The sequence below is a fragment of the Equus caballus genome, chromosome 26 (assembly GCF_041296265.1).
Source record: "Equus caballus isolate H_3958 breed thoroughbred chromosome 26, TB-T2T, whole genome shotgun sequence".
Lineage (NCBI taxonomy): Eukaryota > Metazoa > Chordata > Mammalia > Perissodactyla > Equidae > Equus > Equus caballus.
The window spans coordinates 36,078,533-36,102,512 of record NC_091709.1 but is presented as its reverse complement, the minus strand read 5'-3'; the positions used below and the strand labels follow the sequence as shown (position 1 = coordinate 36,102,512).

General features: G+C 47.2%; 1 protein-coding gene across 6 annotated transcripts; it reads right to left on the bottom strand.

The window, feature by feature from the left end:
* Positions 1-1,108: 1,108 nt before the first annotated feature.
* On the bottom strand, positions 1,109-22,131 carry MRAP (melanocortin 2 receptor accessory protein). Of its 6 annotated transcripts, none has more exons than XM_070252429.1 (5): positions 21,859-22,131; positions 21,354-21,451; positions 20,543-20,679; positions 4,028-4,127; positions 1,109-1,739 (listed from the first exon to the last, which is right to left on the bottom strand). In XM_070252429.1, exons 3-5 carry the CDS (start codon positions 20,646-20,648, stop codon positions 1,469-1,471), a joined length of 477 nt encoding a protein of 158 aa, XP_070108530.1. In that variant the 5' UTR covers positions 20,649-20,679; positions 21,354-21,451; positions 21,859-22,131; the 3' UTR covers positions 1,109-1,468. The 6 variants fall into 6 exon arrangements, with proteins under 6 accessions (XP_070108530.1, XP_014591820.1, XP_070108533.1 ...); XM_014736334.3 differs by having other exon boundaries at positions 21,260-21,451; positions 21,859-22,111; XM_070252432.1 differs by lacking the exons at positions 21,354-21,451; positions 21,859-22,131 and adding an exon at positions 21,060-21,288.
* Positions 22,132-23,980: the final 1,849 nt, after the last annotated feature.

Genomic DNA, 23,980 nt, shown 5'->3' with positions numbered 1-23,980 from the left:
TAGAGACCTGCATTTAGAGGTCAGGGCTTGACTTTTAAGATTTCCGTATTAATTGGTATTGTAGCTGACAAACGTCGAATATGAAATTTCATGGGTTTCACAGATAAAATTCTAGCCTGTTCCTTAAAGCTGCACGCATTCCCATGCCCCTCCGCACATCTTGGGGCCCAGGGGTCTGCTCAGCCGTCCTCACAGCAGCGGTCCATGTGTCCCCTGGGAGCTGGCTGCTGCTTTGCCCCTATAACATACGCAGCACTGAGAATGGCTTGGTTTCAGCTTAAACATTTACACTTTTATACATCTCCAGAGTTCTTTAGACTCCTCTCTGGTTTTTTAATGACAAGATTTTAACCATGACAAGAGTAATGCTTGTTCACATCTAGTCCACTCACCACAAATAGGGCCCGTTGTCTACCTCCCTATCCCCTCCCCAAACCCCAACACTGGTCTTTGAGAACATTCCGAAGTCGGAATCCTACGCAGGTTCAGGTTGGAAAGGCCGGCTGTTCCTTTGTCACCCCTTTTCCGCATCTCCTGAGCTCATCGGTCTCCCTCCCCTGTCTGCCCTTCTAGACCGTGCCCGGCCCTCACTGTGGCGGACTCTTTTTCCCTAGGTAGGGTGGCTTTTAGGGGCTTTGTAGTGTGGTGCTGTGTCCCTGCCAGGAGCAGGCTGCTGGGCACTAGAGGACCAGATCCTTCGGGGGTCTCAGATCAGAGGTCCCATAAAGTCACATCCAGGGGGGGACCCTTCCTGCCGGCTTAAAGGTGTTCTGGGGTAACACGGAGGCGCATTCTCTCCCTTTGGTGTAGGCCCTGCTGGCCGGGCTGGCTGCCCCCTCCGGGGAAGACGCTGTGTCTTTGAAGAGCCTCGGGAAGGTGGGAAGTGGGACTAGCGTCCCTGACCGCAGTGAGCTGGCCTGGCCAGGCACACACTGCCCCGTCTCTGTGAGTGGACGTCCGTCCGTGGGGATGGATGGAAACCACACAGGCCTTCCCTGGGTGTCCTCAAAAAGGTCCAGATCAACCCAGTGAAATCAAGGTCGGTAAAATAGTACAGCAATAAGAGTTGAAGCTGAAAAGTGGCACGGTAAAGATTAGCAAGTGAGTATTTTTTAAATTTAGTTCATACATATTTATTTTTCTGCCCTTCCCAAAGCAAACATAAGCAGTAAATAAGCAAGTTTAAGTGCACTAAATAAAATGAGCAATATCAGAGACTACTTTCCCATGCTGGGTGGTTAGGCGTTGCCATCCTTGGATAAATGCATGTTGTCTGCCTCCTGGCAGAGTCACTGTTGACCCGGTTGTGCTTCCTGCTACGTGTGAACGGGCTTTCTGAACGCATGTGCGTGTCCAGGTTGGTCTGAGTTCCCTGGTTCCCTCGGCAATGGCTGTGGTTTGCTGGTGTCGGTTCTACAGTCCGGAGGTTCAGTCTCCAGGGGGAGGCTCGCTGGACTCATTCCTGACATCAGCTGACGCGGTGGGGGTCCCCATCAGGGGTCAGTTCCCAGAGGAGGGCACAGTGGGCCTGGGGGGCTGTGGGGGACAAGGCAGAGGGGCTCTCTCCCTGCGGCTGCTGATCGCGGCCGGATGCTCTGCTGCCTGGTTCCTCAGCCGAGCTCGGTGGAGCCTGCGGGGTCCCCCGAGGGTCCCTGTGGTGCGGTGGGTGCCTCCGGACACAGAAGGGGAGGTTGAGGCTGTGACTCCAGGGACATGTTGGGTGGTGCTGGGTGTTGTCCCTGTGGACAGAGCAGATGGAAGAAGGCAGGCATCAAAGCCAGCAGAGAACCGCCCCTCCTGGGGGCTTCCCTGTGGCTCCCTCCTGCCTCCAAAGCCCATAGGGACGGAGCCACAGAGCGCCAGCACCTCTGCCAGGGGAGCAGGGCCACGGGGAGGGGCAGCCCGGCTTGCAGAGGTCACCATTGTGGAGAAATGGAAGAAAAGAGGAAGTGTTGATGGTGACCTAGACCTGAGGTCTTTCCCCCCGAGGTCACTTCTCCCTCGTGTGTCCACTTACAGTTGGGGGGTGGGGGATGGGGGGCAGATGGACCTTCCCTGCATCCACGCGTTTGCGAGTGGCTCATCTGGTATCCACGTATCCAGCCAACTTGGATCTTAGCTGGAAATCCCTCCTCTCTGGATGGACTCATCTGCACTCGAGGTGCGGGGGGCAGAGGACACAGCCCCCTGGCATGAGCCCAGCCCTCCACGTCCTGCCTGCCTTCAGTTTCATCAATGAAATGGGATGATAATTGCCTCATAGGTCTCATCAGGATGAAATGAGGCAGGGTAGTGACAGCTGTCTAAGCTGGAGAACTAGTGTTCATGTGCTTATCATTCTAACGTGAATGAAGCAGCCAGGAAGGGAGCCCGAGGGAGCTCAGCCCCCTTCCAGACGATGCTAGCATAACCTTTTTCTTTTTTAGCACGGAACTCAGCATTCTCTTTCCTAAGTTCTACCAGGGATCCATCTGGCTACCCTGAGCATTCCACAGTCTTTACAGAGTGCCTGGAGAGCATTTTCTCTAGGGCGCCAGGAGGCCAGTCAGGACGAACAACGTCATCAAGTTGCCCTGTGAAATTCTTGCCCAGAAAACATGCAAGACCCCTCAGCCATGGCCACCTGTGTGCTCACAGGACTAAGCAACTTTCCCCCAGGAGGACAACTGACCATCCTTGCAAACTGTCCCTTGTTCCAAGTCACCTCAGAAGAGTAGAAAAGAAAGACGATTTCATTAGTTTATCCCCCAGGTATCTCTTGGAGGTAAAAAACCTGCTTAAATTCAATGTCAGTTCTGAAAGCTGAAAGGAAAAAGTAGATTTCTTCGTTGCTCCAAAGCTGGTCCCTGCCTCACATGTGTGCAAAGGGAACCAGAAATGACCTGGGGAGGGTCGACCTGCTGGATGGGACACTACGGGCAGGGTAGGTGGGGGAGGGGTAGAAGAAACAGGCCCATCCAAGTGTGTCTGCACATGCGCGGACACACAGGTCCTCACGGGAACCTGCAGTGGGACCCCGTCGGTGGACGGGCTGTCCTCTCTGGTTCTTTCAAGGTCTTCAAGGCTCCTCATCCTTTCCTCTCTCAAAATAGCCCTGCTCATCTCTCTCTGCTACCAGCTCCTATGCTGACTCGTGGTTTCCTCTGCCCTAGACTTCTTGCTCCACGATGGCGTCCAGCCCCGGTCTTCTTCCTGGACGCTTCACTGCCATCTGAGGCCAGGTCACATGTTTCAAGGGACATTGGCCAGCCCCGGACAGGCCCTCATTGGGTCAGTTGCCCAGCCCTGGTCCCGTCAGCTATGGCAGGGAGAGAGGTGACATAGGGTCCCTTGTAAGAACAGTCTTTAGGACAGCTATGGGGGCAGATTAAGCTAGAAAGGAAAATTGGATGCGGTGGGCCAGTTGTCCAGCACAAGAGAGTTAACATATAACGAGCTAGGCTCTAATTACCACTCGGAGCTCCTAGATTTTACATCCAATTTAACCACTAAGGCACTCAGTAGGCACTCAATACCAGATGGTGGCCATAGATGACTAAATTAGGCTCCCATTTTCCTGGTGAGGTATTTAGCAAGACTTAACTGACACATGGGGTCCTTTCAACTGTACTTTTTTTAACAGCTTAATTGAGATACTTTACATACAATGAAGTTCGCCCATTTGAAGTATAAAAATTCACTGCTCTTCAATATAGTCACAGAACTGTGCAACCATCACCACAATCTATCTTAGAATATTTTTATCCTCTGGGAAAGAAATCCAGCACCCGGTAGCAACCTCTCATCTGCTTTCTGTCTCTAGAGATTGGCCTGTTCCAGACATTTCTTATCAATGGAATCACACAGTGTAGGGTCTTCTGTGTCTAGCTTCTTTCACCCAGCACCATGCTGTTGAGGTTCATCCATGTGTTGGCATGAATCAGTGCTTTGTTCCTTTTTATGGCTGAATAATATTCCGCTGTGTGGACACACAGTTCCTCACTATTTAACCACGTGAGTGATCTCCATCCCCACCCTCCTCACTTACCTCATCTGCGGGGAGCCCGACCAGGACATGTAGAGCAGGATGAGGAAGAGAAGCACCACGAAGGCCGCCAGGCTCACCCAGAAGACGATGACGATGGAATCTGCAGGAGGGAGAGCTGCATCTCAGCGTCAGTGTGATGTCCCCGAAGCCCACAGCAGGGAAATAAGGGCCCCGAGCACTGTGGAAATAGGCTTCTGAGTATACCTGTTCCCTACCTGTTCCCTCTTCCTCCAGCCTCTCAGCTGTGACCATTGAGAAGCTGTTTCCATTAATAGGAAACTTGGGAAGGACCAGGGCAGCAGGGAAGTGGCTTTCTATCAGGGCAACTGGCTGCTGGGTCAGTTAGGGTGATGGCTGAGGGAAAACAGTACACGGACTTCGGTGGCGCCCTACGAACTTACTTTTGCACCTGCTCCTGCTGCTGCCCGCCCTCTCTTACTCCCTGGGAGGGAGGAGAAAGGGCTGTGGGCAGCTTCGTGTCACAGGATGGCCACCTCTCCCCTGAGATGGCTTCGGGGCCTTTGGTGACCAGCCCCATGAGGGGCAGCTTCAGAGACCCCAAGAATTAGAGACACAGGAGGATGTCCGCTAGATGACAGCATTTGAGTGCTCCCCATGGAAGGCGAGGCCCTTCTGGCTGCGGAGCTGTTAACGAACTCCAGCAACTGCAGCCTGCTCGGTGTGGCAGAAAGAGCGGCTCCTTCTCCTTCAGGTGGACAGGCCCAGCTGGGGGCAAACGACCGGATGGAAAAGCACTTTGCAGCCACCACTATGGCTGTATTTGCAGCCAGAGGCTGAAGGTGCCTCGGGAAACCAGGAAACATGCCTAGACTCTTCTGGGCCCTGGGTAGAACCTGGCAGGTCAGGAGGTGCCTTTCTCCAGAGCACCAGTTCAGGAACATTCGGCAAGTTGCTAGGGACCTGCTGCAATGCGGTTGTTTTTCTTGGTGATTGTCCATGGCTATGGGCACAGAGCACCAGGCACATAATTAGTGTCTGCCAGTATCTCCTCCCAGAGGTGCTCATGACTGTGGGACAAGATGCCCCAAACCGGGATACGCTGGACACCTACACATGTGACCAAAGGGGGCTCCTGAAGGATGGTAATCCCACAGGTATTTAGTAAGCACCTACACGAGCCAGGATCTGCTAGGGGCTGTTAAGATGCAGAGGGAGTCAACCCCGCACTCCAGAAATCCTGGATGCCCTTGCCTGCACTCTCCTCCCCCAACCTCCTCCTCTGAACTCCTGCAGCACGTTTTGCTCTCACCCTACCCTGCCTTCTGTTGTGTTCTGTTCAAACAAAAAGATGTTTATGAATGGGTAAACGAATGAATGAATGAATGCATGCATGCATGTATACAAAGGATCTTCAAGATTTGTGAGTCATCTACAGAGAGATGGAGGTGGAGGCCCTGGGGGTAAATAATGGTATTTGAGTAAAGGGTGTCACCTCTACCCTCTATGACCCAAGAAGGGTAGAGGGAGAAACTGAAGACTTGTCAGAGTTGATCTTGGACCCTGACAGCATCAAAAACAGGATAGAGGGAAAAGATGCAGAACTTGCAAAAGGAATCAGAGCTCCTACTACCCTGTAAGGCGCCATCAGCAACTCGGCATTGACCCTCCAGAGGGGCCAGGCCTACAAAGACCCCCAGGCTGGCTCTCACATCCTCTCTCCTTCCTGTCCCTGAGCTGAGAAACGGATGGTGGCGCCCTAGAGCACTGAACTCTTTAAGGGACATATGGGCTCCTGGGAAGCAGGAAAGGAGGTTGTTACTGTCTGTCCTAAGACTAAAAACGTTTAAAAGAAGCTTCTGACGTTCTCAGCATCCCTTGCTCACTCACTGTTCATTATTCTACAACACCTGCGTCAGCCCAACTTCATCGCAGAGTCACGATTTATTTTACGACCCTCTGAGGATGATGGTATATATGCTCTCAGAAAATTTGGTTTGGAATTTTATTCTGTAAGGGTGTTTGAGATTTCTTCAGACACTAATGCTTGTTTTCCTTCATAAATCTAACGCAGGGCCTGAGGTCTTGAGTGCCTAGATGAGTTGTGTAAGGGCCTCTACGGTGATGGCTTCAAAAATTTAGCAGTTAAGGGGCCGGCCCCGTGGCCGAGTGGTTGAGTTCGCGCACTCCACTTAGGCGGCCCAGGGTTTCGCCGGTTCGAATCCTGGGCACAGACATGGCACTGCTCATCAGGCCATGCTGAGGTGGCGTCCCACATGCCACAGCTAGAAGGACCCACAACTAAAAATACACAACTATGTACTGGGGGGCTTTGGGGAGAAAAAGGAAAAATAAAATCTTTAAAAATTTAGCAGTTGAGACATCCCCTCCCCTTCTCCCGGGCTCACACTTGTCTGCTGCAGCCTGTGATCATTATCCTCAGATACAAGCAGGGAATGAGATGACAGCTTCCACAGAACACAGTGTCTACAGAGAAGGGAAGTTTGTATTTTGTAGACCAAAAACGCGATCAATCGCCACTAGCCATTTCCTGTGCGAAATTCTCTTTCATCATGTTCTGTTGAAAAAGGCAGCCAAGAAAATAGGCTTCTTTTTCCTCTTCCCACTGAAGGTTCAGCCTAAGTGCTTGGAGAGAACATTTTGTTCCAAGGGCAAGAGCTGTCATTCCCCAGTGTCGGACGGAAATATTTAAACATCCGAGGGCTTGTCTTTACAAAGAGGAGCACCAGGCTGGGCAATGAAACCGGTCCAGCCATAGATAACTCCCCCTCCCTTCCTGCTCCTTCCCTCTCTCATTTCCTTCTTTCCCCTTCCCTCCCCTTTTTCCTCCCTCCGTCCTTCCTTCCTTTCCAAGTCCACACCGGCAGAATGAAGGAAATTGGGCATCCACAGTGGATTGACAAAAGAAGGCTCTGGATGGACTGGTTGGGCTGCACTTCACGTCGGGGGGCCGGGCAGGGGTGGTTTTCTCAACCTACCTTGGAATTGACAAACTACTCCAATCGGAATACTCCCTACTCATAGGAGGCACCTCAGTTTTGCTGAGTGAGAACCGATAAACCCCAGTTTTAGCATTCCTCCAAATGCTGCTAATATTTGAGTCTCAGAGTCCTAGCAGAAGATTGACTCCAAGAGTCTTCCCTTTTGGGGAGCAATGGCAGCGGGAAGGGCCTAGGATCTGGAGGTGCCTAGGGGAAGTTTTGAGTTCAAATTCTGACTAGGCCATTTTCTAGCCATGTGATCTCAGGCAATCTGGGTTTTTTGTTTTTTTTTTTTTTAAAGATTTTATTTTTTTCCTTTTTCTCCCCAAAGCCCCCCGGTACATAGTCGTATATTCCTCGTTGTGGGTCCTTCTAGTTGTGGTGTGTGAGATGCTGCCTCAGCGTGGTTTGATGAGCAGTGCCATGTCCATGCCCAGGATTCGAACCAACGAAACACTGGGCAGCCAGCAGCGGAGCACACGCACTTAACCACTTGGCCACAGGGCCAGCCCCCAATCTGGGATTTTCACACCTCTAAATCTGTTTCCACATCTGTTAAATGGGGATAATCATATAGGCTGTTAAGTGGATTAAATAAAATAATATGTATATACAATGCACATGGCACAGTTCCTCATTTAATGGATGTGAAATGATATATAAATAGAACTAAAATTATCATTTCTGTTAAGAGGGTTTAGTGCCAAGTGATATCACTGCGTCCTTTAAGCTCACTGAAATGTAAGATATGAGTAAAGGTAGTTGTGGCATAGACTGCTAGTTGTCAATCCTAATGTTCCCTCTCAGCCACTTCCTTAGTGATAGAACTCCTGCCTTTAGCTGGGTACATGGCTGCCTGGAATAAAGACTACATTTCCCAGCTTCCCTTTCAGCTAGATATGGCCATGTGACAAGATTCTGGCCAGTGAGATGTGAGTGGAGCCTACAGGACAACTTCTAGGAGTCTTCCTGCAGAGACTGCTAGAGTTCTAGTACCTTGTGTCTCTTTTTATTCCCTTCCTCCATTTTGCTGCCCAGAACATGGGTGTGATGGCTAGAGCGAGGCCTAGAGAATGAGGGACATGTCCCAGAGATGGCAGAGAATGAGCTGGAATGAAGCTGGTTCCTGAGGATTTCATGGAGAGGACCCCCCACCCGTCCTGCAGACTTGGCCATGAGAGAGAAATCAACTTCTAGTTCATCTGGTACTCTGCTAATTGTAACCAATTTTCTTTATTGAATCAGTAAAAAGAACTGCCATTAAATGAATATACCAAAACTTGAAAATCCAAATGAATGCTGACCTTCAAAATAATCACCCTCCCTCTACCATAGAGTCATATGAATTTTCCTAAAATAGGCACATTGACCAAACATTTATCGAACATTCATAAACATTTACGAATTCTTCTTTTGGAATTCCCTTCAAGGACACACATACACACACACACACACACACCAATTTTGCTCCTTTATGAGATCATATTTTATTTTTGACACCCAGGTGGTATCAATTACCTTAATCATCCATTTCATTCACTCAACTGGTTTCTGGGTGATTCTTAACTATTTCCCAAAAGCAAATCTACCCTCAAAGAGTATACATCACTTATAAGCAAATACATGGACAAAGAGAACAGATTAGTGATTACCAGAGGGGAAGGGGGTTAGGGGGTGGGCATAAAGGGTAAAGGGGCACATATATAGGGTGACTGACAGACAATAATGTACAACTGAAATTTCACAATGTTGTAAACTATTATGACATCAATTTTTAAAACTAAAAAAACAAAACTTTAAAAAAATACATCAATTTATCACCATGTATGTTTCCTAGGATGTGCTATTGTCACCAAAGTCAGCTCCAAAAGAACAGTGCCAAGCAGTTTTTCAGCAATAATGGAATCATTCAAGTGTAGCGCCTTCCCGTGGGGCTGTTTTCGTGGGGAATTTGTTCCAAGGTAAACATTCTCCTATCTGTGTTTAGAAATCGCTTTCACTGTTTATGTCATGCCCATGGGACTGACTGTTTGTGAAGAGTTAGAGGTCAGGGTTGAAGTTGTAACCTGAAATTGATTACTCTGAATGAGAGGAAAGAGTTGTGTGTAGAGCTTTTGTTCAATCTTTTCACTGACTTCTCTGTGTTGTGTTCAGAGAGATTGGTTAGTTGTGTGTTTCTGTTCTTCCTCTCCCAGCTGTTGGGGCAACAGATGGACAGACTTCTTATAATCGAAGCTGCCAGAGGCGGCACATCAGCGGAAGTCAATGTGGGCTCTGACACATTCTTCCTAACCCATAATTGAAGGCAGAAGATGTATTGACCCGAGACATAATTAATACAGCATGAAAGCCTGGCACTCCCCACGGGGAATCAGTCCATCTTGCTGCTCCCAGAGCAGTGTCTGGAGACCCAAGAGATTAGAATAATCTGTACTGCACTGTAAGGTTGGAATATGGGACTGGTTTTCTCCTAAACTCAGCCTCTGAAAAGAGGACAGAGAGGAGATCAAACAGACAGTCAGTTCAGGCAGGGCCTCAGGAAACAGATTTGCATTTTCCACCTTTCTGACAGTGTTAGGGAGATTCTGAACCTTTCCAGGAAATAATCAGAAGCCACGTCTGAAAATCACAATGGTAAAAATCCTTGTGGAGTCCTTGTAACTAAATCACACCAGATTTCAAGCTGTCCCTGGGAAAGGGCATCCCACAGCCTTCCACTCAGCACTGAATGCTCCATAAAAATTTATATAAATCCCTAGATGTTTCCAATTATCTGCCCAGCCATGATGGAATACATTCCAGGGTACGGGCATGAACACAAAAATCTTAATATCCTTCCTGCTTGTTAAGTTAACACATGAGCCCTGGGTATTTTTCTATTTTATCTCCTTCTCTACTCGGCCTGAGAGTTGAACCCAGGCTGGCCTGAGACATTTCAGCCAGCCGCCCCAGATGACCCACCAGTGAGAAGATCTGAGCGAGAGCTTTGCCACTTCATCTCTCCCTAAAGCATTCCCGGCTCACAGAGCATCATTCCCAGCATCCTTCTGTCTTTGATGTGCAGAAACACTGCTGAGAACTAGGGCGTGCTGCTTCCTGACTCCTGTGACTGGGGAGGAGACCCAACCCAAAGGAACTGGCGACCTGAGAGAAGGTCGCATTTGGCAGCAATGCAGGACACCCGCTGTCTGTGGTCTGACCTCGCTCCATCCCCACCTGGACAGGAGCTCACCTTACCCCACCTTCGGAGCCATGTAACAGAGCATCCCTGAGGCCGCCTGCCACTGCCTTTTGCTGATCATCGAAGAAAACAACAGTGACACAGTGGTAATGGTCGCACAGAGTGTGGATAGTGGAGATTTCCATTTATGCATTTTTAAATTTTTGGGGGGTAAACTTATTTGAATTTAAATACTAAGGACAAAAATAGGCAAGACATCTTGACTAGACACACAGCAGTGGAAGTTCTTTTCCTAAGGCCTCTGCTTATAATAGCAAAATCCTGGAAACATTCTTTGTGTTCAAAGACACTAATTTCTAGAACACCATGCAGCTATTCACAAAGTTGTTGAAAAGAATATTTAATGACGTGGGAAAATAAAACATTGTGAAGTCAAAAAGCAGAGTACAAAACAGGATATACAGCCAGGTCCTATTTGAAACATATATAGGAGTCAGGACGTTTGTAATGGACTCTCTCTGTTTGCTTTGGCTGAAATCTAAGACCAAGGGGCTGCTATGGATCGGATGTCTGTGTCTTCCCCCAGATTTGTGTGTGGAAGCCCTAATGCCCAGTGTGATGCTATTTGGAGGTGGGGCCCATGGGAGGTAATTAGGTTGAGAAGAAATCTTGAAGGTGAAACTCACATAACGGAATTAGTGCCCTAATAAGAAGAGGAAGACACACACTCTCTCTCTCTCCCCACCTACTTTCATGCACCGATGAAAGGCTATGTGAACACACAGAGAGAAGGCAGCCATCTACAAGCCAGGGAGAGGGCCCTCACCAGACAGCCAATCTGCTGCTGCCTTGATCTTGGATTTCCAGCCTCCAGAACTGTGAGAAATAAATGTCTGTTTAAGCCCCCGGGTCTATGATAGTTTGTTACAGCAGCCGAGTAGACTAAGACAGATGTGGACTACTTAAAGTCTAGTTTGGTGATGCTTAACTCTAAAGAATTTTCTTGAGACAGCAGTGTGCAGAGTCCCCCACGCCCCTCACGGTGTAAAGTGGATAGTCGGTGCCTCCTCTCTAGTCAATGGGGCCGCTCAGGGAACTCTGTATGTGTCCCTTGCAGTCGGTGGGACACAGTGGATTGGAGTCTGACATGTGCTGGAGAGTGAGAGACCCCGCCGTCACTGTCAGCAGAGTAGAGGGGGCTGCCACCCTGCTGTTGGGGGGCAACGCTGTGTGTTGTCAAAGGCCCAGCCGAGGGCATCAGGGGAGGGTACAGGCTCAGTCGAGCCAGCCTGGACCTGGCCTAAAAGGACCGTGCGCACAAGCACGGCCTGGAGGGGACGTGGGCCTCCAACTGAGCCAGCCCGTGTGAGGGCTGGCCTCTGAGAACATGGTGCTGGGGGCTGTCCTATGAGGCCAGCAGGAGAGAGGATACGCTCCAGTGGGGTACCTTGCAAAGCTCCCCACCAGAATAGAAGGAGCCAGCTGGACTCGCTCTCCCCAGCAGAGGACACACCTGCCCAGACCGGGGCCAGCCAAGCACCGTCCTTCCTGCCCCTCACCTCTTTCCTTCCCTCGTGCTCCAATGAAGTTGTGTCACAAACCAGGATGGGACAGGTGGCTAGGGAGAAAGGAGCTGGCAGAGCAGGGAAAAGAGAAGCACCCCTGCCCCCCACGCTAGGCAAAGAGGATGTTCTAACTTCGAGTGAAGTTCGAAGGTGGTTTGTTTTGAAATAATTTTAACATTTTATAGGATTAGACATTTGCTTTGGTCACTAAAGTGACTGGCAGGCTGTTTGTGAGATTTACGAATGAGCACGGGGCCTGCTCAAAGTGCTACCCAGGGGCAGGCAAAGAGCCACACCACTAAGTAGGTCTGCAGGAGCAGGTGGAGAAAAACGAAAGGGCCTTTCTGATCTGTGAACTCGCTCTTTCCAATGCTGCAGTTCCGCACGTTTATGCAAATACAGAGAAAAAAGACTGGAAGGACATGATAGTGGTCTGGGCCCGATCAGGAGATAGAAACCACACAGTAGATCAAACAGGGAAGTTAAATATGAAGAATTATTAACTGGATAAAAGATAGAAGTAAAGGCTGTGTGGTGCCCCAGGGCTGAGGGAGAGACCCCCGGTGTAATAATTAGCTTGGGCTGTGCTGTGGTCTGAAAGTTTGTGTCCCCCCCAAAATTCATGTTAAATCCTAACCCCCAATATGATGGTATTAGGAGGTGGGGCCTTGGGAGGTGATGAGGTCATAAGGATGGAGCCTTCACGAATGGGGTGACTGCCCTGATAAAAAGAGGCCAGAGAGAGTCCCCTGCCTCTTGTGCTATGTGAAGACACAGCGAGAAGGTGCCAGCTATGAACCAGGAAGAGGCCGTTCTCCCAAACACGGCTGTGCTGGTGCCTTCATCTTGGCACTTCTCAGCCTGCAGAACCATGAGAAATACATTTCTTTTGTTTATGAGCCTCCCAATCTGTGGTAGTTTGCTATAGCAGCCTGAATGATCTGCGCCCAGATGTCACCGATACCCTCCCGACTCTCAAATGTATGTATTCACCAGAGGGATATTTTCAGCAAGCAAATTGGACCTTGTTTCTTCCTTGCTTACAATTTGAAATGACTCCCCACTGCTTCCAGGAATCCTCTGAGGCCAGCCTGCAAGAATCTGGCCCTGGGGTGGCCTGGAGCACAGCCTCTGTCACTGTTCCCCAAAACACGCTCCGTGTGCCCCTTCCCGGAAGCACCCCCTTTATGCGCAGGAGTAGCACGTTCTCTGCCCTGTGCTAGCCTGCCGTGTAGCAGGCAGGGTCCCGTCAATTCTTTGGGCTCAGCTTAACCGAATCTTCCTCGTGAAGACTTCCTTGCCTCTTTCTTCTCCCCAGGAGCGTCCTTCTCTGTGCTCTGCTGGCAACTTCTGCAATCTCCAGCATAGCCCCGTTAATCGAACAACAGTTTATTAATGGTCAGTATCTGCCACCTGACTGGACAGTTGAGGATATGACAGAGGAACCTGCTTGATCTCTTCCTTAAGTCAGTGTCATCTACCACAAAAAGGGCCCTTTCTAGAATCAAAGAGGCTTCAGGGACATCACCATATGCTGCACACCAACGTGGGTTGGACAAAGTAGCTCATAAGCACGTTTTGGGGAAATGGGGGAAAGTTGAATATAGACTGGGAGGTAGACGATACTAAGAAATGGGTATTGAAATATTTCGATGGACTGGTATGTTCTTATTTGTTAAGAAAGTTTGTGGAGGAATGTCATGATGCCTGTAATCTACTTGGAAATACTTCATCATAAAACAGATAATAATGGTAAAAAAATAAAATAGTTCTTGAAAAAAATCAAGGACATGGATTTAGTCTTTTTGCTTTTGTACCTCTGGGTCCCAGGGCAACATCTGGCCCATAATGGATAGTACAGAATTTGGATGGTTGAATTAAACCTGAGCAAAGGCCAGAAGGTAGGACAAGGTATGTATGGTGTGTTTCTGGTGTGGTGTGGAAGCGGCTCTCATCAGGAAAAATGAAAAACAAACTTCACAGTGCCAAATTTCAGAGGGACTACCATGAGGAAAAAGGGAGCTTAGGCCTTCTGGGGAGGGCAGGGACATGGAAATGAGCAAATGGCATGTGGTTGTGCCTGGCGTCACTCTTATACAGTGAGGCTGTAAAGAATTGCACAGGTCGCGCACTGCTCAAGGGACCCACTTGAATGGGTTGTGATTAGCTGTGTGTGCAGAGGAGTAATGCTTTTCTAATTTTCTCTATGATATGTGTTAGTGGCAGCCCTGGTCCTATGTCTGTGGGCCTTGAGGAAGAAGAGGAGAATTAGGGTGACCATCCGATAGGCCTGAGTTCCTGAAGATGCATCCATGGGACAGTCCTGGGCAAACCTAGCAAGTTGGTTGGCCTAAGGAGAGTGCAAAGGGGAAGAAGAAAGAGGTTGAGAGAGATGGAAGTGAAGGTGGAGAGACACAGAAACAAGGGGGAAGAAGGAGGTGAGCATGCAGGTTGCTGTTTTCTGAAGAGGCGTTTTCATCCCGCGGTGAATGCAGAAGCCTAATTTCGGGGAAGCCGTGACTGGGAAAGCAGAGGGCGAAAGTGGCCATGCCTTTGAGAAGTTTGGCAACCACAGGTGGAGAGTCCTTAGCTGATGGTCCAAGAAGGCAGCGGGGCTGCAGCTCCATGTGTCCTTATACAGGACTGAGCAAGGCAGCGAAAAGGGGGAGATGCTGGTGGATGAGGAACTCCTCTAGACAGGAGATGCCCTGGGGGGCAACATGACGGCATCATGACAAAATAACAAGCAGACGCCCCACGCTGGACTCCCGCGCCAGTTCACCTGTGCACACATTCATCACTCTTGTGACCACTCTCTGCATAGCCTGCTATGGCTGTTGCTCCTGCCTCAGGGGCTCCGATGTCCCCTCCGCCACCACTCCTAGTCCTCAACTGATGACCAAGTTTTTTGGTTTACACCACTGTGATGGTTAATTTTATGAGTCAAGTTGATTGGGCTAAGGGATGCCCGGGCAGCTGGTGAAACACTATTTCTGCCATGTCTGTGAGGGTGTTTCTGGAAGAGATTAGCATTGGATTCAGCAGACAGAGTAAAGCAGATGCGCCCTCACCACTGAGGGTGGGCATCAGCTAATCCATTGGGGGCAGGATGGAACAACAAGCCAAGGAAAAGGTGAATTCTTGCCCTCTCTTCTTTAACTATGACATCCATCTTTGTCTACCCTCAGACATTGGAGCTCCTGGTACTCGGGCCTTCAGACTCCAGGATTTAAACCAGTGGCCCCCTATTTCTCAGGCCATTGGGCTCAAATTGAATTACACCGCCAGCTTTCCCGGGCCTCCAGCTTGCAGATGGCGGACGGTGGGACTTCCTGGCCCCCTAACGGTATAAGCCAGTTGCTATAATGAATCTCCTCTTGTTTATGTTTTTGGTGTCAGGAGACCGTTGTTCTCGAGGTTATATTTCTCGTAGTGGCTACCTGCAAACAATTTATTGTTTAAAATATATTTCTTCCTGCCTCACGGCTCTGTAAACTGGTAAAATGGCCTGCCTCAAGAGGGCCTTTGTCACCTTGAAGACACGATGCTAAGTGAAATAAGCCAGTTGCAAAAGGATAAATAGTGTATGATTTCACTCATATGAGGGACTCTCAGTTGGGGCTGCTATAACAAAATACATACACTGTGTGGCTTAAATAAGAGAAATTTATTTCTCAGAGTTCTGGGGCCTGAGAAGTCCAAGATCAAGTGCTGGTGGACTGGGTTCCTGGTGAGACCGCTCTTTCTGGTTATGTCCTCACATGGAGGAGGGAGAGAAAGAGAGCAAGCTGTATTGTGTCTCTTATGAGAACACCAATCTCATCACGAGGACCCCACTTTCATGACCTCATCTAACCCTAATCACCTTCCAAAGGCCCCTCCTCCAAATACCATCATACTGGGGATTAGAGTTCCAACATACGAATCTTGGGGGGGACACAAACACTCAGGGCACAGCAGGTAGCCAGAATAGTCGACTTCAGAGAGACAGAAAGCAGAATGGCGGTGCCAGGGGTTCGTGGGAGGTGGGGACGGGGAGTTAGTATTTAATGGGGACAGAGTTTCAGTTTGGGAAAATGAAAACGTTCTGGAGACGGATGGTGGTGATGGTTACACGACAATGTGAATGTACTTAAGGTTGTTGAACTGTACATTTAAAATGGTAAATCTCATGTTGTGTATATTTTCCCACAGTAGGAAAAAAAAAAGAGAGTCTTTGTCAAAATGAACTAAACGTTTAAATTTTTATCAAACCACCCAGAGCACAGAGTTGTTCTCACCATCTGATAACCCAACTTCCAGCAAGCTCAGGGTCCTTGTCCTCCCCAGCTGAGTTCATGCCTCTGTTGGAGAGGATGGCCACTTGCCCACCCACTGGGTCCTGCCTAATACAGTCACAGACAGGCCCAGGGCGGAGGGAGGAGACTCAGGGAAGTTCTGAGTTTCCCCTGAGGAGGGCCGGGCAGGAGTTATTACAAACAGCACACAGGGTAGCAGTCCACTTGTGTGTGGGCATGTAGGTTTGTGTGTACGTGCACGCACATGAGTGTGCACCTATGCACGTATGGGTTTAGGCATGCAGAAAAATCCTAGTTGGCTAAGCACTGAAATGGTAACACCGATTTCTTTTAAGTAATTTATGTCTGAATCTTTTACTAAAGGGTATATCAACTTTTAAAAAATACATCAAAACGTTGAATTATGAAATGTTCCAGACACATATAGAAAAATATACAGCAAAATATGATAAAACCTATGCATCCATCAAACATGTTGTCATATTTGCTTCAGATCCTTTTTTAAAAAAGCAGAATTGAAATATTATAGATAGGGTTGGAACCCTCTCCTGTCCCATGGCCCCCCTCCAGGGAAAAACCACAATCCTGAAATTGATGCATGCTATTATATTTCCATGCGCACATCTCCATTAACAATATAGCATAAGTATTTTGTGTTTACAAATTAATTATATAGTTAATTATAATAAATTCATTTACCGTTTAACCAGATGTAATGATAATCAATATGATCATTAATAATTAACATAAGTTGATTCCACTGGATGTATAGTTTTGTCTCTGGCTTCTTACCTTCATTCTTCTTTAGCAATTTATTCATATTGACACATGCAGATCTGGTTCATGGATTGCAACCACTGAATATTATTGGTTATAATAATACAACAACAATTTGTCCATCTCCTGTTGATGGATTGATGGATTGTCGTTTCCAATTTCTGACTATCACAAACAGTGCTGCAGAGAACATCGAAATACAAGTGTCCTTGTGGACGTGTGCAAGCATTGCTCGAGGTGGAAGCCTGGGAGGCAGATCTGAATTATGCAACTGTAACTCTTCTGGTCATTGCCAAGTCATTCTCCAAAATATTGAACCCAATTTTTATCCCATCAGCAGCATATGACAGTCCTAATTTCTCTACTTCCTACCCAACATTTTGAATATCAATCTTTTCATGTTTGCAAATCAGATGGGTGTGAAATGGTATCTCGTTGTTGCGTCCCAGTGCCTTTCTCTGATTACTTGTGAAGCTGAGCATTTTCTCATATTCACTGGCCATTTGAGTTTTCTGTTACTGTTTCCATATCCTTTGCCCATATTTCTATTGATTTTTTTCTTGTTGGTCAATGGGTTGTATTGGCTTAGGAAAGAATAAAGTGGTTTCCATTTTAGGAGACAAAAAGGTATTTCCAAGTAATTTCCAAAAATATAAGGAAATAGTCATTGCAATCTCTGTCGTTCCTGGAATACACCAGGCATCCCCCTAGCTCAGATCCTCTGCCCTCGGTGCCTCTGCTGCCTGGAAGGCTCCTTCTCAAAACATCCTCAAGGTTTGATCTCTGGCCTCCCCCCAGGTTGCCTTGGGAGGGCCTTCACCAACGACCCTAGTCACGGTTTCAATCCTTCCTTGGGTCTCAGCTCTCCCTAGCTACTCCTCCCATTTCATTTTCCTGTGAAGCTCGTGTTGCTGTATGCCACATTTTCTCATTTATGGGGAATTAAAGACTGCCTTGAATTTTTAACACTTCTCCCATTGCAAGATGGGTTCTAATTTCTTCCTCCTGAATCTGGCCTGGTCTGAGTAACTTATTTGGTCAAAGTCACACAGCTAGTCATTGGCAGAGCTCAGGTGTGAATTCCCGCCTCCTGGCTCAGGAGCCCAGGTGCCCGGCTTCTGCATCGCCTCCCAGCTGGTCCCCCAGAAAAAAACAGACAACTGTGTATTCAGGGTGTAAACAGCCTGGTAGGGGGAGGGATTTTTGGCAGCACCAAACTTCTTCTTCAGAGAAAACAGAAATTAAATTCAGACAAGACGTAAAGCCTGGGATACAAACAGGAATAGAGGCGGCCAGAAGGAGCACCTCTCTCTGTGGACATCAAAGACCTCCTGATATCTAAGGTTTGTGTATAAAATGGTATATAATAACCTCTGTAATAAATTTGGAATTAACTCCTAAAATACTAAGACACTTGTGAAACAGAATATTCTTTTAAGATAGATTTCTTGGTAGTTTAATCTATTCGTTTGAGATTCCAATAAGCTTAGTGGATTTCTTCAAATTGTAGATTTTGTGTTTTCCATTGTCTGTATGCAGATTTGGAGAGAATTATTTTGTCCATCCCCTAAAATGTATAACTTAAATAATTTCTATGAAAATACAAATAGATATTTATTCTTCCTAGCGGGGACCCAGCAACTGGCCTCTCCCTGTGGGTATGAAAAGCCCCTGATATCTATGGTGTCGGGGGTGCCCAGCGACTGGCCTCTCCCTGGCGACAGTTTCGTCACTGAGATGGTCTTTCTTGGGTTTGGGAGTTTGGGGAGGAGCTTCGTTTAGTATTGGACCTCATTTCTACACTCACCAGGCTGTAAATTTCCAACTCTAGTTCATGTTTGCAAGAAGGAACATCTTTTCAAACCTCAAACGTAACTTACAGGATTATCACACAGTTTTCCCAGAAATGGAAGTTATTTGTGGATGAGGGGGGCCGAAGGTTGAGGTTGTGGCTTCTAAGATTCTAAAAGCGCAAGCAGCTCCCTGACCCAAAGCAGGGGGAGAAGATCTGAAGCCCACGTGGCGACGGAGGGAGATGTCTGTCACACGAAAGGATGGGAGTGTCTGAAGCTGACCCAGAATTTTATTTAATTCTTGTTAATCAAAAAAAGACTTTCCTGAATGCAAACCCACATTTTGTCCAGATCTATATGTATCCTAAAGTTCTGAACTTTTGATAATATATGAGTGGGCTTTTATTTCAACTCTGCACTTTCTCCCTATTCCTATATGTCCTCCTTATGGTGAGTGACGCGCAAAAATCTGCATGATAATTTCATAATTCTATTCTTTACATCAGAAAACACACATCAAACCTATCGTCCCCCCCAAAAGTTTTAGTCCATTGCTGGGACATAGTAAGTCCTCAGTACACAAGGATGGGTACCTGTACTTGACTTCCAGAACTTATAAATGAAACTGGAAACAGGAACCCTTCCCAACAAGACATTCCAGATGACTAGGGCTCTGCCAGGGACCTGCCTCTTTTTATTAAATAGTGACATCCGAATGGATTTCAGTTTTGAGCTGGTGTGTAACAGACTCTTTTTTTTCATACAAAAAGCATTCTGGGGCCTGCCCTGTGGCCGAGTGGTTAAGTTCGTGCGCTCCACTTTGGCAGCCCAGGGTTTCGCTGGTTCGGATCCTAGGCGCAGACCTAGCACCACTCATCAAGCCATGCTGAGGCGGCATCCCACACAGCACAGTCAGAAGGACCTACAACTAGAATATACAACTATGTACTGGGGGGCTTTGGGGAGAAGAAGAAGGAAGAAAAAAGATTGGCAACAGATGTTAGCTAAGGGCCAATCTTTAAAAAAAAAAAGCATCCCGTTCCTTTTAGAGACTGCATTTACCTTTTTTTTGGTGAGGAAGATTGTCCCTGAGCTAACATCTGTGCCAATCTTACCTTATTTTGTGTGTGGGGCACCACAACAACATGGCTTGATGAGTGGTGTTCAGGTCCGTGCCTGGGATCTGAACCTGCAAACCTGGGGTGCCAAAGCGGAGCACACAAATGTAACCACTACACCACCAGGCTGGCCCCTGCATTTACTTTTTAACAGCTGTATCATGCGATTGTAGTGAAAGACCCAAGGAACCAGAGACTTCGGGAAGGGCAGAGGGTGGGTTCCCAGGGCTAAGACTTTATTTTTGTTTTCCATGCTCCTTTCTTCAGCTAACTTGTTCTCTTGACTGAGTAGGTGGGATAATCAGAGAAGACTGATCACAAAGTGCCAAGTTACTCAAGAGATAAAGACTGGAAGGAAGATGGGCAAAAGGATATTAACTCATTCTTATTGTCCTTTCCAAGACCATGAAGGAGAAACATCTGTTGGTATTTTAATAGAAATTAGTAAATCATACATCTTAGAGAAGGGGCAAAATAACTCTCTCCCAGATCTGCCTCCAGACAACAGAAAACTCAAAATCTACAATTTGAAGAAACTCATCTAGCTTATTGGAACTCCAGATAAATCAAATTCTATCAAGAAAGCTATCTTAAAAGCATATTCTGCTCCCAAAATGTCTTAGTTTCTTAGGAGGTTCATTCCGAACTCATGACAGAAGATAACAGAAGCTATTTTGCCCCCGTTCACTGTTATCTCTGAGTGCGGGGTCACGTTCCCGCTTACCCGGGACATCTGTTGGAGTTAATAAGTGAATGGAGAAAGAGTCGTCTGAGCCAACAACCCCCAGCCTCTGCCTAGTGGCTTCCCCAGTTGAGGACTTACGCTTGTTGGCTTTCAGCTTCCTCTCATCCACGGGAATGAGGTCCAGGTAGTCCAGGTAATATTCGTAGCTGTAGAATGGGGCGGAGGTGTTGGTCTGGTTGGCCATGTCTGCAGCGCACCTGGAGCTCCTCGGAGCCCTACGAGGAGACGGCCTCACTGATTTCTGTAAAACCATCCAGTGTGTCTGTGGGTCTCCAGGCTCAAGGCCTGCCCACTTATCAGAGCCGTGGACTGGGAGAAAGGTCGGGGGTGGGCCTGACAGCTTCACTATGCAAGCAGAGCTCTCCATCCCGCCCCTCCTTGAAGAAACTCCAAAACAAACAGAGCTGCAGGGCGGGAGACCATGCGTCTAGCACAGCTCTAGATTTGTCCCTCTGCCAAGGACAGGAAACACATACCTGGGGCCCCTTGAAAGACAAGATGCCAGACAGGGCTGGAAAGGACAACCCCTTTGGGTCGTAAATACCTAAAGAGTTAATAAAACCAAAACGAAAGGCTGGTGGTGCCCTTGACTTACATTAAGGCAATACTTGATGCTATTAAGCAACCGGCAAGTCACTGGCTTAGGTTCAACATCTGAGGGCAGAAGTTGAGTGATGTTGGCCCTGAACTTGTAACCTCTCTCAAGTACACATAGTCAATTAATTAAACGAAAAGAACACCCCTGCCCCAATTGAGCACACCTCCCAGGTTTTATCTAAGCCCCCAAGAACCAACCAGTTGGTGCATTTGTTCCGACTGAAGAGGCTGTTTGCCCAGGCCAACATCCCAAATGGATTGAGCTCTTGGGAAATTGGGCCCCAGGGCTCACTCAGCGCTTGGATGACGACAAGTGTGACGAGGATTCTTCTGGGTTTCTGTATGGCCTGACTCCAAGTGATACACCCACTCTTCTAAGATCCACAGATCCTATCAAGAGAAACATTCCAAATATTTGTAATGAGCAGGACTAAATGTGAGAGGAACCCTAGAATTTAGCCTTTGAGAATTAGTTAGGGAAGTCAAAATACACAGAATTATGGGCCCTTCCCCTCCAATATACTAACTTTCTAGTGTTCTTGATTCAGGTCTAACCGGCGGGAGTAAAGCTGGGCATTGATAGTGTAGACAGCCAACCCAGATAACTTAAGGCCCTCTGCTGGATTTGATCCTGTGCACCCAGGCTGCTGTGCCTGAGGCATTCTGCGGGGACTGCTCCCCTTGAACTGAACTGAGGCCGTTCAGTTGATTAGCAAGGGAAGAATGAGCTCTTAGGTTTCCAAAGTGAAGGGTTAAAAGGCCCGCTTGCAAAGACACGCCACACACTCTGCACATACCTGTGTACTTCCAGATATTGCTGTATGTGTCACTGGGGAGGTAGAGCATGGGGGACACGAGCACGGATTCTGGAGCGACTGCCTACTTCAAATCCTGGCTCTGCCTCTGACCAGCAGTGTGGCCCTGGACAGATGACTTAATCTTAACAATATTTGCATAGTTTAAAAAGCATCTCCGCTAAGTTGTTTTTTAGTTACTCAGAGGAAAACAGTAACCTTACAATGAAGAAACCCAGCAGACGCCATCTTAAACAAGTGGTCAAGGTTAACATCATCAGTAATGAGGCACCGTGACATCATGTACCCACTGAGAAGGGCAGTCACCTCAGAAGCCTTCCTTCTAAAATGCATAAGCTCAATCTAATTGTGATAAAACACCAGGAAAAGCCAAATCGAGGGACATTTAACAAAATAAATGACCAGTATTCTTCAAAAGGGTCAAGGTCATGAAAGTTAAAGAAAACCTGAGGAAATGTCACAGATTGGTGCAGACAAGAGAGACATAACTTTCGCTGTAAGTAAATTTTACCTGACGTGCAAACAAAATAAATACTGTTTAGAAAAGTGTAATTTCCCCCCAAAAAACCCCTCAAGTCAATTGCCTCTTCCTAAAGGAATTTATCTGTAGATTGTGGGAATGTACATTTCAGTTCAAGAGTTGCCCTGAGCTAACACCTGCGCCAATCTTCCTCTATTTTGTATGTGGGGCGCCACCACAGCATGGCCATGGATGAGTGGTATAGGTCCGCACCTGGGAACTGAATCTGGGCTGCCAAAGTGGAGCACGCTGAACTTAACCACTAGGCTGGCCTTACACTTCAAATTTAAGGAATTATCCTTCCTGAGTACAGTGCATCTGGAAGGTATGGTTGAGTTCTGCTTGAGTGCACCAAGGATATCACCAGCCCCACCTGTCAGATGATGTGGAACTTCATCTCTTTCCTGTGGCCCGCCTCCCGAGAAGTGGGGCTGGGATGTGGAATAAACATTGACCCTAACTCTTAAGATATAACACAAAGATTCTGGGGGGCCGTTACTCAAGTGCAGGTTTCAGAAGTTCATAGATGTTCCTAAAGGTCATCAAATTCGTGTAATTAAATCTATGGAGTGAAATTAGGAGGTTGGTTGTGGTTTAGGGGAGGATTTTCTCATCTTTATGCAACCTGTTTAAAATTGAAATATTATAGATAAATTTACCTTTTTCTTCCTTTCCTTCCGTATTATTCAGGGTTTTCCAGAGAAACAGAGCCAATAGGAGGATATATATATATTTTATTGGCTTGAGCTTAGGGCAGCAGATATACATACATACGTACATATATTCATACACATTATATATAAAATGAGACTTAGTATAAGGAACTGGGTCATGCAATTATGGAGGCCAAGAAGTCCAGCAATCTGCTGTCTGCAAGCTGGAGACCCAGGAAAGCCATTCACGTAGTTTGAAGGTGTGAGAATCAGACAGGAAAATATCAACGTCTCAGCTCGAGAAGTCAGGCAGAGGGCGAATTCAATCTTTTTGTTCTACTCAGGCCCTCAATGAATTGGATGATGCCCACCCACTTTGGGGAAGTCATCTGCTTTACTCAGTCCACTGATTTGAATGCTGATCTCTTCTAGAAATACCCCCATAGACATCCCCAGAAATAGTGTTTAAACAGATATCTGGGCATCCTGTGATCCAGCCAAGTCAACACATAAAATTAACCATCACACCTTCTTTCCTTCCTTCTTTTCTTCCTTCCTTCCTTGTTACATTTTCCAGTTGAACATAATTTAATTCCATTTGTTTGGAATTTTGACTTCTACCTGACAAAATACTGATTGCCAAAATAAATTTCTTGGTCTGATAATAATCTGGACTTTAAAATGCCCATGAAAGTGCCATGGCAGAAAAGCAGATTTAAAAAAAAATTCCCCTTTTGACATTAGTAAGAACTAATACCCCTGTGAAGGTCAACACTCTGAGGTAATAATGACATTTATTTTAACAAATACCTCGACGGTCAACAGGCTTGACTGTTGGCATTGTTTTTCTCCCCACTTTAATTTATAACCCAAAGCATGAAGGTGAAGTTGAGTTTTCTAGAGTGTTTTCTTTTACAGTGAATGTGCACAC